Genomic DNA, 20,210 nt, shown 5'->3' with positions numbered 1-20,210 from the left:
TCTGATAGACGCCTGACCTCACCAACCCCAGGGCTTGATGCCAGGTGACATTACACATCTGGCATCAACCCCATATATTACCCCGTTTGCCAACGCACCAGGGCGCGGGATGAGCTGGGGCAAAGCGCCAGGATTGGCACGTCTAATGGATGCGCCACTTCTGGGGCGGCTGCGGCCTGCTATTTTTAGGCTGGGGAGTGTCCAATAACAGTGGACCTCCCTAGTCTGAGAATATCAGACCCCAGCTGTCCGCTTTACCTTGGCTGGTGATCCAATATGGGGGGGGGACCCCACGTTTTTTGTTTTAAATTATTTATATAATTTAAAATAACAGCGTGGGGTGCCCACTGTTTTGGATTATCAGCCAAGGTGAAGCTGCCAGCGGTGGTCTGCAGGCTGCAGCCGTCTGCTTTACCCTAGCTGGCTACAAAAAATGGGGGGACCTCACGTCATTTTTTTTTAATTATTTATTTATTTTATGGCTAAATACAAGGCTAAGCACCCTTTAGGCTACTTTCACACATCCGGCTTGAGCTCTGCGGCTCAATCCGGCTGTGCAAGCTATGCAACGGATGCGGTGAAAACACCGCATCCTTTGCATAGGTTTTTCCTTTGCGGCCAGTCCGGTTTTTGCCGCTTGCGGCATGCTACTGAGCATGCGCAGTGGCAAAAACCGCATGCGGCGGCCGGATGCGGTTATTGCCGCATCGCGCCGCATCCGGCCGCCATAGGCATGTATTGAAAAATGTGCCGCATCGGCCGAATGCGGCGCGATGCGGTTTTTTTTTGCCGCACGAAAAAACGTGCCAGGCAACGTTCCATCCGGCCGCCGCATCGGCTACATCTGCCGCATGCGGCAAAAAACGGACGGAACGCAAGGCCATGCGGCACAATGCGGCACTTAAGTCTATGCAGGAAAATCGCAACCGGCAGCAAAAAAAACCGGTTGCGATTTTCATGCAAAGTGCCGGATTGTGCCGCATAGCAAAAACCGGAGGTGTGAAAGTAGCCTAAGTGCCACATGAAAGTCACTAAAGGGTGCCAGCTTAGAAAATGCAGGGAGGTGGAACATTATATAGGTTTTTCTCATCTATCTATCTATCCCTCTATCTATCTATCCCTCTATCTATCTATCTATCCCTCTATCTCTCTATCTATCTATCTATCCCTCTATCTATCTATCTATCTATCCCTCTATCTATCTATCTATCTATCTATCCCTCTATCTATCTATCTATCTATCTATCCATCTATCCCTCTATCTATCTATCTATCCCTCTATCTATCTATCTATCTATCTATCCATCTATCCCTCTATCTATCTATCTATCTATCTATCCATCTATCCCTCTATCTATCTATTCATCTATCTATCTATCCCTCTATCTATCTATCTATTCATCTATCTATCCCTCTATCTATCTATCTATTCATCTATCCATCTTTCCCTCTATCCATTATCTGTCTATCGATTATCTTTATTATTTATTGCAGGGACAAACCTGCGGTAAATCCGCGGTAAATCCGCGGCAAATTCGCGGCAAATTCGCGGCAAATCCGCGGCAAATCCGCGGCAAAAACGCATGCGGATTTGGTGCGGATTTTTTCCGCAGGTCCGGAAATCTTTCACTGGCAGAAGTTTCTCAAGAAATTTTCTTGAGAAACTTCACATTTCTAGTGCGCACATAGCCTTAGAGTGCAGCCGTTTACGACAAATGAAGGATGCTGGTCAAATCTTCTTTTTCTCTTCTGGAACACCATGATGTTGGTTTTCTTTAGATTGATCGGTAGTGCCCATGTGGAGCTGAATTTCTCCAAGATTTGTAGGTTGTCTTGGAGACCTTTCTCGGTTGGTGACACCAGCAGTAGGTCATCTGCATAGAGCAAGAATTTCACCTGGGCGTCATGGAGTGTGAGACCTGGAGCAGGTGAAGATTCTAGAGCAGTAGCCGCTCATTGATGTAGATATTGAAGAGCGTTGGACTAAAGGCCCCGTCACACGGTACGATGTATCGTGCAATCGCATGAGCGATCGTACCCGCCCTTGTCATTTGTGCGTCACGGGCAATTTGTTGCCCGTGGCGCACAAAGTCGTTTACCCCAGTCACATGCACTTACCTCCCGAACGACCTTGTTGTGGGCGGCGAACATCCTCTTCCTGAAGGGGAGAGATGTTCGGCGTCACTGCGACGTCAAACAGCGGCCGCCCAATAGAAGTGGAGGGGCGGAGATGAGCGGGACATAAACATCCCGCTCACCTCCTTCCTTCCGCATTGCTGGCGGAACGCAGGTAAGCTGTGTTCATTGTTCCCGGGGTGTCACACGGAGCGATGTGTGCTGCCTCGGGAACGACGAACAACCTGCATCCAGGAATGTGACCGACATTATGAAAATGAACAACGTGTCAACGAGCAACGATAAGGTGAGTATTTTTGCTCATTCACAGTCGCTCGTAGCTGTCACACGGTACGATATCTCGAACAATGGCAGATGTGAGTCACTAACGACGTGACCCCGACGACATATCACCCGATATATTGTAGCGTGTGACGCCGCCTTTAGGCTGCAGCCTTGTCTGACTCCTCGGCTCTGCTGGAAATAAGCCGTTCTTCTACCGTTCACACTCACGCTGCAGAGGTTCTCGGTGTAGGAGCTTTTGATGACATCGTAGGTCTTTCCTCCTATTCCGCTCTCCAGCAATTTCAAGAACAAGCCCCGGTGCCACACTGAGTCAAAGGCCTTTTTAAAGTCTACAAAGCAGGCGTATATCTTCCCATGCTTTGTATTATCTATCTATCTATCCATCCATCTAATCTCTTTTTCTATCATTTATCTATCCATCTATTATCTATCCCTCTATCTATATCTATCTATCCATTCATCCATCTATCTATCTATCTATCCCTCTATCTATCCCTCTATCTATCTATCCATTCATCCATCTATCTATCTATCCCTCTATCTATCTATCCATTCATCCATCTATCTATCTATCCATCTCTCTATCTATCCCTCTATCTATCTATCTATCTATCTATCTATCCATCTCATCTCTTTTTCTATCATTTATCTATCCATCTATCTATTTATCCATCTATTATCTATCCCCTCTATCTATCTCTATCTATCCATTCATCCATCTATCCATTCATCCCTCTATCTATCCATCCCTCTATCTATCTATCCCTCTATCTATCCCTCTATCTATCTATCCCTCTATCTATCTATGCCTCTATCTATCCATCCCTCTATCTATCCATCTATCCCTCTATCTATCTATGCCTCTATCTATCCATCTGTCACGCTCCCCGTGTCCCAGCACCACTCCTTACCCACTGATCCAATCCATGTGTCCACCAGTCATGGCTGCCGCTCCCGCTCCTGCTCCCCTGAGTCCTGCTCCTGGTCTCAGGAGTCTGACTTTGAGTATTGGCCTCAGGATTCTGTATAGGACCGGGCCGCGCCCACTCTCCTGGTCTTATAGGCCCAGCACACCTGCAGCAGGAAATGACATGAGGCTGTGCTGGGTATATAAGACTTGCCTTTCCATAGGGGCGTTGCCTGATCAACGTGTCCTTTAGCTTGTCTTTAGAGCTAGATGCTCAGGTCCCCTTGTGCTCTCTCCTGTGACTGTTTGTTTTTTGCTATCGGGTACCTGTGCCTGTTTCCTGCACTATCCCATAGAACTCTGTGATCCTGCTGACCCGGTTATAACCGTCCCGGCCACGCCAGTGCTCCGGCTTCCGTGTACTCTGCCACCTGGTGGCGTACTCGGTCCAGTGGATCCACCTCCTGGGCCCACCAGTCCTCCCGGTCCTGACACCATCCCTCTATCCATCTATCCCTCTATCTATTCATCTGTCTATCTATCCTTCTATTATCTATCTCTCTATCTATATCTATTCATCCCTCTATCTATCTATCTATCCCTCTATCTATATCTATCTATCCCTCTATCTATCCCTCTATCTATCCCTCTATCTATCTATCTCTCTATCTATCCCTCTATCTATCTATGCCTCTATCTATCCATCCCTCTATCTATCCATCTATCCCTCTATCTATTCATCTGTCTATCTATCCTTCTATTATCTATCTATCTATCCCTCTATCTATCCCTCTATCTATCTATCTCTCTATCTATCCCTCTATCTATCTATGCCTCTATCTATCCATCTATCCCTCTATCTATTCATCTGTCTATCTATCCTTCTATTATCTATCTATCTATCTATCTATCTATCTATCCTTCTATTATCTATCTATCCCTCTATCCCTCTATCTATCCTTCTATTATCTATCTATCTATCTATCCCTCTATCTATCTATCTATCCCTCTATCTATCTATCCTTCTATTATCTATCTATCTATCCCTCTATCTATCTATCCCTCTATCTATCTATCCATTGTAATTTCTTTTTTCTTTGTTATGCCCATATTTCGCGCCCTCTCACAGGCAGCATCGTTGGAAGAAGAGGGGCATCGCAGTCGTCCCAACCAAGTTTGGGATCAGCTTCACGCTGACGCTTCTCAATCAGGTTTATTCTTCACTTTATTCTCTTCCCCGTGTGTTCTGTGTCCCATCGTCTCCTTCCTACATTTCCCATTATATATATATGTGTTATAGGCCGGTGCCCTGGTCCACATATACAAAGACGGGTCCGTCCTCCTGACTCACGGAGGAACAGAAATGGGCCAAGGACTTCATACCAAGATGATTCAGGTGATGGTGTCAGATGCAGCGTGAATTTGTGTATATATTTAATAAAACCTTATTGCTCACTTTTATTTGTAAGAAAAAATGAAGCAATTTAATAGCTGTCATTGCAAAATATCCTGCTGTCTTGTATACACAGCATCTATGCAGATCTGCTGTATATATCTCCATGGTAACAGACTACAAACAGTGTAGTCGGATCCTGCAATCACTATGCCACTACATATAAGTAGGGGGACACATGACTGAACCCACCAATTTCCTTATTTTCTTCTATTTCACAGGTTGCCAGTAAAGCATTGGGAATACCGACCTCAAAAATCCATATTAGTGAAACCAGCACCAACACCGTCCCCAACACGTCTCCGACCGCTGCATCAATCAGCTCTGACCTCAATGGCATGGCCATATATGTAAGAGCAATTGCGGGGGTGTGCAAACAAATTATTGGGTCCCAACTCAGAATGTGCTCCTCCTAATGGTGGCTGTATAATCTGTATGTAGTGAGCTCCCTCTAGTGGTGGCTGTATAAATCTGTATGTAGTGAGCTCCCTCTAGTGGTGGCTGTATAAATCTGTATGTAGTGAGCTCCCTCTAGTGGTGGCTGTATAAATTTGTATGTAGTGAGCTCCCTCTAGTGGTGGCTGTATAAATCTGTATGCAGTGAGCTCCCTCTAGTGGTGGCTGTATAAATCTGTATGTAGTGAGCTCCCTCTAGTGATGGCTGTATAAATCTGTATGTAGTGAGCTCCCTCTAGTGGTGGCTGTATAAATTTGTATGTAGTGAGCTCCCTCTAGTGGTGGCTGTATAAATCTGTATGTAGTGAGCTCCCTCTAGTGGTGGCTGTATAAATCTGTATGTAGTGAGCTCCCCCTAGTGGTGGCTATATAAATCTGTATGCAGTGAGCTCCCTCTAGTGGTGGCTGTATAAATCTGTATGTAGTGAGCTCCCTCTAGTGGTGGCTGTATAAATCTGTATGTAGTGAGCTCCCCCTAGTAGTTGCTGTATAAATCTGTATGTAGTGAGCTCCCTCTAGTGGTGGCTGTATAAATCTGTATGTAGTGAGCTCCCTCTAGTGGTGGCTGTATAAATCTGTATGTAGTGAGCTCCCTCTAGTGGTGGCTGTATAAATCTGTATGCAGTGAGCTCCCTCTAGTGGTGACTGTATAAATCTGTATGTAGTGAGCTCCCCCTAGTGGTGACTGTATAAATCTGTATGTAGTGAGCTCCCTCTAGTGGTGGCTGTATAAATCTGTATGTAGTGAGCTCCCTCTAGTGGTGGCTGTATAAATCTGTATGTACTGAGCTCCCCCTAGTGGTGACTGTATAAATCTGTATGTAGTGAACTCCCTCTAGTGGTGGCTGTATAAATCTGTATGTAGTGAGCTCCCTCTAGTGGTGGCTGTATAAATCTGTATGTAGTGAGCTCCCTCTAGTGGTGGCTGTATAAATCTGTATGTAGTGAGCTCCCTCTAGTGGTGGCTGTATAAATCTGTATGTAGTGAGCTCCCTCTAGTGGTGGCTGTATAAATCTGTATGCAGTGAGCTCCCCCTAGTGGTGGCTATATAAATCTGTATATAGTGATCTCCCCCTAGTGGTGACTGTATAAATCTGTATGTAGTGAGCTCCCTCTAGTGGTGGCTGTATAAATCTGTATGTACTGAGCTCCCCCTAGTGGTGACTGTATAAATCTGTATGTAGTGAACTCCCTCTAGTGGTGGCTGTATAAATCTGTATGTAGTGAGCTCCCTCTAGTGGTGGCTGTATAAATCTGTATGTAGTGAGCTCCCTCTAGTGGTGGCTGTATAAATCTGTATGTAGTGAGCTCCCTCTAGTGGTGGCTGTATAAATCTGTATGTAGTGAGCTCCCTCTAGTGGTGGCTGTATAAATCTGTATGTAGTGAGCTCCCTCTAGTGGTGGCTGTATAAATCTGTATGTAGTGCTCTCCCTCTAGTGGTGACTGTATAAATCTGTATGTAGCGAGCTCCCTCTAGTGGTCACTGTAAAAATCTGCAACTGAGAACTGAGATCTGTATAACAAAAACTAAGTTTTTAGCCCCCAAAAGATTCTGTGATGCAGTTTTTAGGTAGAGGGTGTTGGCCCTGGAATGCCCTCTGGCATTAGTTCGTTATCTGATTTGCTCATATATATATATATATATATATATAGACTGTGATGTGGATTGTTTTCTTTGTCCGTGATCCTCTCATCCTTTATCGTTATAGAATGCATGTCAGACATTACTGCAGAGGCTGGAGCCGTACAAAACATCCAACCCCAGCGGGACCTGGGAAAGCTGGGTAGGTAGCTATTATGATTAGTCAACATTTATAAAGCACCAGCCTGTGACACTAACATGCCCCAATCAGGGGGGCTGCATGACGCCACCCAATATTAAATCCACCATCAAATGAATGATCATGCATGTAGTATATGGGTGCTCAGACTGATAATAGGGGGTCAAGAGTGAGAATAATGACATAAAAAGAAATTAAGGTCATACCAGGCGTGGAAATAACTGATTGTTTAATGTGAGCGGTTATTGTTGTTATTTGCAAAATCCGTGGCTCAAAACTTTCTGCAAAACTCAATGGACATTTTGCAGCAGCTGGAAACTGAGTTTTTTTTAGTAACTTAAAAAGTGACACCTAGTGGACAAAATTAGAACTGCAGTACACTGAAACATTATAATAGGCATAAATATGATAAAAGTTTCCTGATTTTTATTTTCCATAGATCGGTTCTGCTTATGAAGGCAAGGTCAGCCTCTCCGCCACCGGATTTTACAGGTATTCCATTCCTGTATGTGTTACTGTCTGTCCTCACACAGTGGTGACGCCGTGTTCCCGTATTTTTCCAATATTTCAACTTGTATCCATCAGTTTTCAATAAACCTGTCTTGTTTTGTTAATTTAAGGCTTGATGACATTTGTTATGACCCTGTGAAGAATCAGGGGAAAGTCAGCAACTACTTCAGCTACGGGGTGGCTTGTTCTGAGGTTGAAATTGATTGTTTAACTGGTGACCACAAGGTAAAATATCATATGTAACACAGTATTATAGGCTGTAATATATATAATATATATAAGGTAATATAATGGCCTGCAGACACCACTTGGGAAAGCTCACTGTAAACTGATTCATACAGCCACCACTAGGGGGGACTCAATGTATGGAATAAATACAGCCACCACTAGCGGGAGCTCAATGTATGGAATAAATACAGCCACCACTAGCGGGAGCTCAATGTACGGAAATTATGCAACCACCACTAGGGGGAGCTCACTATATACAGATTTATACAGTCACCACTAGGGGGAGCTCACTACATACAGATTTATACAGCCACTACTAGGGGGAGCTCACTATATACAGATTTATACAGCCACCACTAGAGGGAACTCACTACATACAGATTTATACAGCCACCACTAGAGGGAACTCACTACATACAGATTTATACAGCCATCACTAGAGGGAGCTCACTACATACAGATTTATACAGCCACCACTAGGAGGAGCTCACTACATACAGATTTATACAGCCACCACTAGAGGGAGCTCACTACATACAGATTTATACAGCCACCACTAGGAGGAGCTCACTACATACAGATTTATACAGCCACCACTAGGAGGAGCTCACTACATACAGATTTATACAGACACCACTAGAGGGAGCTCACTACATACAGATTTATACATCCACCACTAGAGGTAGCTCACTACATACAGATTTATACAGCCACCACTAGAGGGAGCTCACTACATACAGATTTATACAGCCACCACTAGAGGGAGCTCACTACATACAGATTTATACAGCCACCACTAGAGGGAGCTCACTACATACAGATTTATACAGCCACCACTAGGAGGAGCTCACTACATACAGATTTATACAGTCACCACTAGAGAGAGCTCACTACATACAGATTTATACAGCCACCACTAGAGGGAGCTCACTACATACAGATTTATACAGTCATCACTAGAGGGAGCTCACTATATACAGATTTATACAGTCACCACTAGGGGGAGCTCACTACATACAGATTTATACAGTCACCACTAGGAGGAGCTCACTACATACAGATTTATACAGTCATCACTAGAGGGAGCTCACTATATACAGATTTATACAGTCACCACTAGGGGGAGCTCACTACATACAGATTTATACAGCCACCACTAGAGGGAGCTCACTACATACAAATTTATACAGCCACCACTAGAGGGAGCTCACTACATACAGATTTATATAGCCACCACTAGAGGGAGCTCACTACATACAGATTTATACAGTCACCACTAGGAGGAGCTCACTACATACAGATTTATACAGCCACCACTAGGGGGAGCTCACTACATACAGATTTATACAGTCACCACTAGAGGGAACTCACTAAATACAGATTTATACAGCCACCACTAGAGGGAGCTCACTACATACAGATTTATACAGTCACCACTAGAGGGAGCTCACTACATACAGATTTATACAGCAACTACTAGGGGGAGCTCACTACATACAGATTTATACAGTCACCACTAGGGGGAGCTCACTACATACAGATTTATACAGTCACCACTAGAGGGAACTCACTAAATACAGATTTATACAGCAACTACTAGGGGGAGCTCACTACATACAGATTTATACAGCAACTACTAGGGGGAGCTCACTACATACAGATTTATACAGTCACCACTAGGGGGAGCTCACTACATACAGATTTATACAGTCACCACTAGAGGGAACTCACTAAATACAGATTTATACAGCAACTACTAGGGGGAGCTCACCACATACAGATTTATACAGACACCACTAGAGGGAGCTCACTACATACAGATTTATACAGCCACCACTAGAGGAAGCTCACTACATACAGATTTATACAGCCACCACTAGGGGGAGCTCACTACATACAGATTTATACAGTCACCACTAGAGGGAGCTCACTACATACAGATTTATACAGCCACCACTAGAGGGAGCTCACTACATACAGATTTATACAGCTACCACTAGAGGGAGCTCACTATATATAGATTTATACAGTCACCACTAGAGGGAGCTCACTACATACAGATTTATACAGCCACCACTAGAGGAAGCTCACTACATACAGATTTATACAGCCACCACTAGAGGAAGCTCACTACATACAGATTTATACAGCCACCACTAGAGGGAGCTCAGTATATACAGATTTATACAGCCACCAGTATGATTAGCTCACTACATACTGATTTATACAGCCACCACTAGGGGGAGCTCACTACATACAGATTTGTACAGCCAAGACTAGGGGGAGCTCACTACATACAGATTTATACAGCCACCACTAGAGGGAGCTCAGTATATACAGATTTATACAGCCACCACTAGAGGGAGCTCACTACATACAGATTTATACAGCCATCACTAGAGGGAGCTCAGTATATACAGATTTTTACAGCCACCAGTATGATTAGCTCACTACATACTGATTTATACAGCTACCACTAGGGGGAGCTCACTACATACAGATTTGTACAGCCAAGACTAGGGGGAGCTCACTACATACAGATTTGTACAGCCAAGACTAGGGGGAGCTCACTGTATTTGATATATACAGACCCTATTCAATCATAAGAAAGTATGCAGTGACCTCCCTCTAGTGGTGACTGCAGGTAGACTTTTAACACTTAGTTCTATGTCTATGCAGGAGGATTGGATCTCTATCTGAAAAATGGAGTTCAGTACACTATAAAGATAGAGGAATAAATCAGTGCAGAATGTTGGAACAATTCCCTATACTTAAACATGAAATGACGGGTACGCAGTATATATGATGCTCATTCTTGTTTTACAGAACCTGCGTACGGATATAGTGATGGATGTTGGTAGGAGTCTTAACCCTGCAATAGATATAGGACAGGTGGGTAACAGCATTCTTAAGAAGTTAGTCCATTGTGGTTACTATGGCAACTCTGAGCAAGCAAAATGGTGAAAAAATTTAAAATTTCCTTTCTTTTCATGGGATTCATATAATTATTGTGTCGCGTTCCCAGATTGAAGGTGCTTTTGTCCAAGGACTCGGTCTTTTTACTTTGGAAGAGTTAAAATATTCTCCAGATGGTAACTTGTATACACGAGGCCCCGGGATGTACAAGATCCCAGCGTTCGGTGACATCCCAGCCGAATTTAATGTGTCTCTTCTTCGGGACTGTCCAAACAGCAAAGCAATCTACTCATCCAAGGTACGTTCATTGCACTAGAATAAAAACCTCACAATAGAATTGCATGGGATGTCCTCACCACTAGCGGGAGCTCACTACATACAGATTTATACGTCCACCACTAGAGGAAGCTCACTACATACAGATTTATACAGCCACCACTAGAGGGAGCTCACTACATACAGATTTATACAGCCACCACTAGAGGGAGCTCACTACATACAGATTTATACAGTCACCACTAGAGGGAGCTCACTACATACAAATTTATACAGCCACCACTAGAGGGAGCTCACTACATACAGATTTATACAGCCACCACTAGAGGGAGCTCACTACATACAGATTTATACAGCCACCACTAGAGGGAGCTCACTACATACAGATTTATACAGGCACCACTAGAGGGAGCTCACTACATACAGATTTATACATCCACCACTAGAGGGAGCTCACTGCATACAGATTTATACAGCCACCACTAGAGGGAGCTCACTACATACAGATTTATACAGGCACCACTAGAGGGAGCTCACTACATACAGATTTATACAGCCACCACTAGGAGGAGCTCACTACATACAGATTTATACAGCCACCACTAGAGGGAGCTCACTACATACAGATTTATACAGGCACCACTAGAGGGAGCTCACTACATACAGATTATACAGCCACCACTAGAGGGAGCTCACTACATACAGATTTATACAGCCACCACTAGAGGGAGCTCACTACATACAGATTTATACAGCCACCACTAGAGGGAGCTCACTACATACAGATTTATACATCCACCACTAGAGGGAGCTCACTACATACAGATTTATACAGCCACCACTAGAGAGAGCTCACTTCATACAGATTTATACATCCACCACTAGAGGGAGCTCACTACATACAGATTATACAGCCACCACTAGAGGGAGCTCACTACATACAGATTTATACAGCCACCACTAGAGGGAGCTCACTACATACAGATTTATACAGCCACCACTAGAGGGAGCTCACTACATACAGATTTATACAGGCACCACTAGAGGGAGCTCACTACATACAGATTATACAGCCACCACTAGAGGGAGCTCACTACATACAGATTTATACAGCCACCACTAGAGAGAGCTCACTTCATACAGATTTATACAGCCACCACTAGGGGGAGCTCACTACATACAGATTTATACAGCCACCACTAGAGGGAGCTCACTACATACAGCTTTATACAGCCACCACTAGAGGGAGCTCACTACATACAGCTTTATACAGCCACCACTAGAGGGAGCTCACTACATACAGCTTTATACAGTCACCACTAGAGGAAGCTCACTACATACAGCTTTATACAGCCACCACTAGAGGGAGCTCACTACATACAGATTTATACAGCCACCACTAGGGGGAGCTCACTACATACAGATTTATATATTCACCACTAGAGGGAGCTCACTACATACAGATTTATACAGCCACCACTAGAGGGAGCTCACTACATACAGATTTATACAGTCACCACTAGAGGGAGCTCACTACATACAGATTTATACAGCCACCACTAGAGGGAGCTCACTTCAATCATAATACACAGCTACACCAAGGGAAGTTGACCGCATACAGATAACAGTTGTGTTGCTTTATTTATATGGAATTATTCTAAGAATACTAAAAGCAATCCGACCTGTAAAAAGAACCCAACTCTATATATAATGAGCTACCCCCTAATGTTGGTTGGCAGAAAATTTGACAACTGTGTTGGACGGTCAGAAGATGTGCAGTGTCTTGCCTTTCTATCAGCGTCCTTAAGAGTTTTCATAGTGAGAAATGACAAAATAAGGCGTCTATCCCATCTCCCACAATGGAGCTCATTCAATCCCATGAGATAAGTGATACATTGTTGCTTTCTTTTGTTTATATTGATACAATGTATCTTTGCATTTCTTCTCCAGGCTATCGGGGAGCCTCCACTCTTCTTATCGGCTTCCATATTTTATGCCATTAAGGACGCCATCATGTCGGCCAGAGCAGAGTCCGGCATCACCGGGACATTCAGACTGGACAGTCCGGCCACGCCGGAGAGGATCCGTAATGCCTGCGTGGATCAATTCACCAAACTGGTAGGATCAGATGAGAAGATTCCGAGCTGATTAGTTCTTTAACTCCTTCATACCTGAGGTTTAAATTCTCATGGTATACTAATCTTCAAATTCTTCAGCCTTCTAATACATTTAATGCATCAATTCCGCTTAAGACCACTGCTTGCTGTCAGTAATTGGGAACTTCTCTCCCCCATTTTAATGCAGCAGCAGTGTGAGTGGCGATAACTTGTTAATACCAGAAAACTCCTCCAAGGTTCCCCATACACATATGGTCTTGATGGGGTAAGATGCATCAAATCCATCAGGAGGTGCGCGCCCCATAATGAGTGCAGGGCATCCTCTCAGTGGAGCGCCTCCTTGCATCTCGCCAAAAATTACACTGACGTAAGATTTCTGGCGTAACTTTTTATGAATTCGGTCCCACCCACGAGGAGCCGTCATCAAAATACCAAAGGTCACAAACGTTCTGCGCAACCTCATATTGTGCAAAAACAATCCAGCAATGTGGGGTAAACACTTTAGGGACAATTCATAAAAGTGTTAATTTGACTGCACAGCTTTTGGAAATGCAGCTCCTCACCTGCCTGCTGATTGTTTCCAGGCAATAAAACTATTAGAATGGAAGTCGAAAAAAAAATGACTGTGAGCTGTAAAATAATATCCAGTAATATATGCTCCCTGTGTTGTTGTCTTGCAGTGTCCGGTCCCTGAACCTGGAACGTTTAAGCCGTGGTCTATACGAGTCTAAAGTGGAGGAACGTCCACGAGCGTCTACACGGAATATAAGAATTATTAATGTTATGTGAGAAAATAAATAATAATTTGGTTTAATGTTATAAAAATAATACAATTCTGTTATCATTATTCAGTGTCTTCGGACAAATCAAACACGTTGATGTTGCTGATTTTTTTTTCTAGTTTGTTCCTCTCAGGCCACCATAGAGCAAACATTGCATTAAATATAGTGTAGACCCCACCGAAGCCGTAGTGAGGGGACAGAGACGGCCGGGGCTGTGCACAGCTAAGCTGGGCATCTGTAAGAGAGGGGGAGGGTAAGACAGCAGGATATGTGGCTGATAACAGAGGAAAGCAGCACACAGGCATTAAACAATAAAAACACAGATATTTAAGAAGCATCTATATGCAGCAATATCCTGGCATCACAGTCAGTGGTGTCTGTCTCCTTCACAGCTTACTGATGTATATGGTTTCTCCCAGTCCTCCTCTTCCCGCCACAGCATGCAGTTTTATGCGGCTCCTCCTCCATGGTTCTAAGGACAGAATTGCAGCTTCATCTCCCTCCTCTCCCCTAATCCCTGTTCTCTATTTACTACACAGATATTTTGGGGTCTGAGGAGGCTTCTGAACATTTACAATAAGGCTATGTGCCCACGTGAGTGCGTTCTACACCGCAGCGTAAAGTCACTGCATGCCGAAAAGCGGCGTTCTGAAACTTTGGTGACTGCAGAATTGGTGCGCTCTGCATGCTGCCTCTCCCTATAGACAGAATGGAGACAGCATGCAGAGCGCACGAAAGAAGTGACATGTTGCTTTTTAGAATGCAGCGATTTGGCAGCATGCAAAACCCTGCGTTCTAAAACACAACGTGCGCATGGATTATGCACAATCTTCATAGATTGTGCTGGGGACGTAGGACGCATGCAGTTACGCTGCGGTGCAATACGCAGCTTAACTGCATGCAAATACGCAACGTGGGCACATAGCCAATACTGCTGACAAGAAAAAGACTACAGGCTGCTAGATTGTGACTACAGATAGGTGTAAAGCTCAGTTTAGTAGTTGCACTGGTAACGATGTTATTAACTAATCATACTTACATTGGTTGAAAAAAGCCCCCGTCCATATACTTTACCCTTCCTCCACCAATTATACATTTTGTCACTAACTCATTTACAGTTAGGTCCAGAAATATTTGGACAGTGACACAAGTTTTGTTATTTTAGCTGTTTACAAAAACATGTTCAGAAATACAATTATATATATATATAATATGGGCTGAAAGTGCACACTCCCAGCTGCAATATGAGAGTTTTCACATCCAAATCGGAGAAAGGGTTTAGGAATCATAGCTGTGTAATGCATAGCCTCCTCTTTTTAAAGGAACCAAAAGTAATTGGACAAGGGACTCTAAGGGCTGCAATTAACTCTGAAGGCGTCTCCCTCGTTAACCTGTAATCAATGAAGTAGTTAAAAGGTCTGGGGTTGATTACAGGTGTGTGGTTTTGCATTTGGAAGCTGTTGCTGTGACCAGACAAAATGCGGTCTAAGGAACTCTCAATTGAGGTGAAGCAGAACATCCTGAGGCTGAAAAAAAGAAAAAATCCATCAGAGAGATAGCAGACATGCTTGGAGTAGCAAAATCAACAGTCGGGTACATTCTGAGAAAAAAGGAATTGACTGGTGAGCTTGGGAACTCAAAAAGGCCTGGGCGTCCACGGATGACAACAGTGGTGGATGATCGCCGCATACTTTCTCTGGTGATGAAGAACCCGTTCACAACATCAACTGAAGTCCAGAACACTCTCAGTGAAGTAGGTGTATCTGTCTCTAAGTCAACAGTAAAGAGAAGACTCCATGAAAGTAAATACAAAGGGTTCACATCTAGATGCAAACCATTCATCAATTCCAAAAATAGACAGGCCAGAGTTAAATTTGCTGAAAAACACCTCATGAAGCCAGCTCAGTTCTGGAAAAGTATTCTATGGACAGATGAGACCAAGATCAACCTGTACCAGAATGATGGGAAGAAAAAAGTTTGGAGAAGAAAGGGAACGGCACATGATCCAAGGCACACCACATCCTCTGTAAAACATGGTGGAGGCAACGTGATGGCATGGGCATGCATGGCTTTCAATGGCACTGGGTCACTTGTGTTTATTGATGACATAACAGCAGACAAGAGTAGCCGGATGAATTCTGAAGTGTACCGGGATATACTTTCAGCCCAGATTCAGCCAAATGCCGCAAAGTTGATCGGACGGCGCTTCATAGTACAGATGGACAATGACCCCAAGCATCCAGCCAAAGCTACCCAGGAGTTCATGAGTGCAAAAAAGTGGAACATTCTGCAATGGCCAAGTCAATCACCAGATCTTAACCCAATTGAGCATGCATTTCACTTGCTCAAATCCAGACTTAAGACGGAAAGACCCACAAACAAGCAAGACCTGAAGGCTGCGGCTGTAAAGGCCTTGCAAAGCATTAAGAAGGAGGTAAACCCAGCGTTTGGTGATGTCCATGGGTTCCAGACTTAAGGCAGTGATTGCCTCCAAAGGATTCGCAACAAAATATTGAAAATAAAAATATTTTGTTTGGGTTTGGTTTATTTGTCCAATTACTTTTGACCTCCTAAAATGTGGAGTGTTTGTAAAGAAATGTGACAATTCCTACAATTTCTATCAGATATTTTTGTTCAAACCTTCAAATTAAACGTTACAATCTGCACTTGAATTCTGTTGTAGAGATTTCATTTCAAATCCAATGTGGTGGCATGCAGAGCCCAACTCGCCAAAATTGTGTCACTGTCCAAAGATTTCTGGACCTAACTGTATAACTCACAATGTTGTGTGTAGTGAGGAAATCCTCCAGCCCTGATGTAAAGGCTGTTATAGTATCGGCCATTACTTCCTCTTGTGGTCGGCATTCCACAGTCTGACTGCTCTAACTGTAAAGAACCCTTTCCTATTTAGCTGTCGGAATCGCTTTTCTTCCACTCGCAGTGAATGCCCCCTGGTCCTTAGTATTGTCTTTGGAAGAAATAAGTCATGTGCCAGTCCTTTGTATTGACCACACATGTATTTATACATATAAATGAGATCTCCTCTGAGACGTCTTGTTCCACCTCTCATCATACGGACGGCCTCCATTACTCATCATACGGGCGGCCTCCATCCCTGTAATAATCTAGTTACCCACCTTTTGAACTGACTCTAACTTCTGAATATTCTTTTTAAAATGTGGCCTTACAAGTGACTTATAGAGGGGTAACAATACGTTGGGATCCCGGGATCTAATCTCTCTTTTTATACACCCTAGAATCTTGTTTGCTTTAGCAGCTGCTGCCTGACATTGAGAGCTGCTGCTCAGCTTATTTGTAATGAGAATCCCCGGGTCCTTCCCCTGTTCTGTAGTCCCGAGTTTACTTCCATTTAATGTATACGCAGTTATAGGATTACTCCGTCCTAGGTGCATTACTTTACATTTATCAACATTAAATCTCATTTGCCTGGTGTCTGCCCATTCCGACATCTTATCCAGATCATTTTGTAATATTGTATTATAAAGGTCAATTTTTAATATCCTACATAGTTTGGTGTCGCCAGCAAAAACTGACACTTTACTATCAATCCCATCCACAAGGTCATTAATAAAGAGATTAGAAAGAATCAGTCCTAGCACAGATCCCTGCTGTCCCCACTGCTCCCAGTACAGACCCCTGCGGTCCCCACTGCTCCCAGTACAGACACCTGCGGTCCCCACTGCTCCCAGTACAGACCCCTGCGGTCCCCACTGCTCCCAGTACAGATCCCTGTGGTCCCATCTGCTCCCAGTATAGATCTCTGCGGCCTTCACTGCTCCCAGTATAGATCCCTGCGGTCCCCACTGCTCCCAGTGCAGATCCCTGTGGTCCCCACTGCTTCCAGTACAGATCCCTGCGGCCCCCACTGCTCCCAGTGCAGATCCCTGTGGTCCCCACTGCTCCCAGTACAGATCCCTGCGGCCCCCACTGCTCACAGTACAGATCCCTGCGGCCCCCACTGCTCACAGTACAGATCCCTGCGGCCCCCACTGCTCCCAGTACAGATCCCTGCGGCCCCCACAGCAGTGTGTTTGATTGACCACGGCTCTAATTACATGGTGCTCTTCAAAGCTCTGGTTCTCTGGATTGTGGGGTCCCAACATTTTGCAGTGAACGGAAAGTCATCCCTTAGCCAGAAGATAGGGGGACAGTAGAAGTGGTACTGTACGTATAAAAAATACACATGTGTGAAAAACAATCGTACTTTGCACGGTTTTGTTGAAGGTGCGTATGGCCCTCCGTGTGCTGTGATTTTGGCACACGTTTTCACCGTGTGCTAACTGTGATAACATACGGAGAGCAGGAACTTTTTACTCACCTGTCCTCGGCGCTACTGTCCCCGATGCTGATTCTTTGGCGCTGCTGCTTCCGGGTCCATGGTGCAGTGAATATTCATGAGCATAATGAGCGGGCCATGACGCAAGTGACAGCAGTGCCAAAGACAGGCGAGTATAGAAAATTATTTTATTTCAAAGACACGTGTTTTCTCCGGTACGTGTCACATGGATCACATCAGTGCTACTGGACAAAAATGGACATGTCTCCGTGCGGAACACACGTATGCTCCATACAGACATACGGTCCTTGTGAAAACACTGATGTGTGCGCAGACCCTCTCCGGTATTAAAACGGACGTCATACATACTGAAATCACTGACATATGAAGGGGACCTAACACAGATACTAATGATTACACCCAATATACAGTGCCTTGCGAAAGTATTCAGCCCCCTTTAATTTGCAACATTTTCCCACATTTCAGGCTTCAAACATCAAGATAAAAATGTTATTGTTATGGTGAAGAATCAACAATAAGTGGACACAATTGTGAAGGTGAACGATATTTATTGCTTATTTTAAACTTTTTTAAAAATAAATAATTGAAAATTGGGGCGTGCAATATTATTCATCCCCTTTACTTTCAGTGCAGCAAACTCACTCCAGAAGTTGATTGAGGATCTCTGAATGATCCAATGTTGTCCTAAATGACTGATGATGATAAATATAAGCCCCTGTGTGTGATCAAGTCTCCGTATAAATACCCCTGCTCTGTGATAATCTCAGGGTTCTGTGTAAAGCACAAAGAGCATCATGAAGACCAAGGAACACAACAGGCAGGTCCGTGATACTGTTGTAAATTTCATCTTAAACAAGGAGAAGACTGATCAGAGATGCAGCCAAGAGGCCCATGATCACTCTGGATGATCTGCAGAGATCTACAGCTGAGGTGGGAGAGTCTGTCCATAGGACAACAATCAGTCGTACACTGCACAAATCTGGCCTTTATGGAAGAGTGGCAAGAAGAAAGCCATTTCTCAAAGATATCCATAAAAAGCGTTGTTTTAAGTTTGCCACAAGCCACCTGGGAGACACCAAACGTGGAAGAAGGTGCTCTGGTCAGATGAAACCAAAATCAAACTTTTTGGGCACAATGCCAAACGATATGTTTGGCGTAAAAGCAACACAGCTCATCACCCTGAACATACCATCCCCACTGTCAAACATGGTGGTGGCAGCATCATGGTTTGGGCCTGCTTTGCTTCAGCAGGGACAGGGAAGATGGTTAAAATTGATGGGAAGATGGATAGAGCCAAATACAGGACCATTCTTGAAGAAAACCTGTTGGAGTCTGCAAAAGACCTGAGACTGGGACGGAGATTTGTCTTCCAACAAGACAATGATCCCAAACATAAAGCAAAATCTACAATGGAATGGTTCACAAATAAAACGCATCCAGGTGTTAGAATGGCCAATTCACAGTCCAGACCTGAACCCAATCGAGAATCTGTGGAACGAGCTGAAAACTGCTGTTCACAAACGCCTCCATCCAACCTCACTCAGCTCCAGCTGTTTACAAAGGAAGAATGGGCGAGAATTTCAGTCTCTCCATGTGCAAAACTGATAGACACATCCCCCAAGAGACTGCAGCTGTAATCACAGCAAAAGGGGGCGCTACAAAGTATTAACTTACAGGGGATGAATAATATTGCACGCCCCAATTTTCATTTATTTTTTACAAAAGTTTAAAATAAGCAATAAATTTCCTTTAGTTCACAATTGTGTCACTTGTTTTTGATTCTTCACCAGAACATTAACATTTTTATCTTTATGTTTGAAGCCTGAAATGTGGGAAAAGGTTGAAAAATTCAAAGGGGCTGAATACTTTTGCAAGGCACTGTAGAAGTGGTACTGTGCAGTGTATATATACAGATTAAGGGTGCCGTCACCTCTGCGTATAAAATCTGCGAGTGCACTGCGAGAAAACATTGCATTGCACTCGCACCAATGTTAATTAATAGAGCTGAGCACATCTGCTACTTTGATCTCTGAAATCTCCTGC

The 20,210-nt window shown here is 43.9% G+C and overlaps 1 protein-coding gene across 1 annotated transcript in view; it reads left to right on the top strand.

The window, feature by feature from the left end:
• Window positions 1–13,905, top strand: part of XDH (xanthine dehydrogenase) — an 89,645-nt gene extending 75,740 nt beyond the window's left edge. The window contains exons 28-37 of the mRNA XM_075339057.1: window positions 4,458–4,539; window positions 4,629–4,724; window positions 5,003–5,131; window positions 6,949–7,023; window positions 7,460–7,512; window positions 7,641–7,755; window positions 10,585–10,650; window positions 10,784–10,972; window positions 12,901–13,068; window positions 13,748–13,905. Coding sequence (XP_075195172.1) covers window positions 4,458–4,539; window positions 4,629–4,724; window positions 5,003–5,131; window positions 6,949–7,023; window positions 7,460–7,512; window positions 7,641–7,755; window positions 10,585–10,650; window positions 10,784–10,972; window positions 12,901–13,068; window positions 13,748–13,798 — 1,024 coding nt within the window. The 3' untranslated portion in view covers window positions 13,799–13,905. The remainder of the gene's footprint in view (window positions 1–4,457; window positions 4,540–4,628; window positions 4,725–5,002; window positions 5,132–6,948; window positions 7,024–7,459; window positions 7,513–7,640; window positions 7,756–10,584; window positions 10,651–10,783; window positions 10,973–12,900; window positions 13,069–13,747) is intronic.
• The last annotated feature ends 6,305 nt before the right edge of the window (window positions 13,906–20,210 follow it).

Source organism: Anomaloglossus baeobatrachus, chromosome 3 (assembly GCF_048569485.1).
Source record: "Anomaloglossus baeobatrachus isolate aAnoBae1 chromosome 3, aAnoBae1.hap1, whole genome shotgun sequence".
In the NCBI taxonomy this organism is placed as follows: Eukaryota; Metazoa; Chordata; class Amphibia; order Anura; family Aromobatidae; genus Anomaloglossus; species Anomaloglossus baeobatrachus.
The sequence above is the reverse complement of the archived record's forward strand: the minus strand, read 5'-3'. Positions and strand labels throughout refer to the sequence as shown.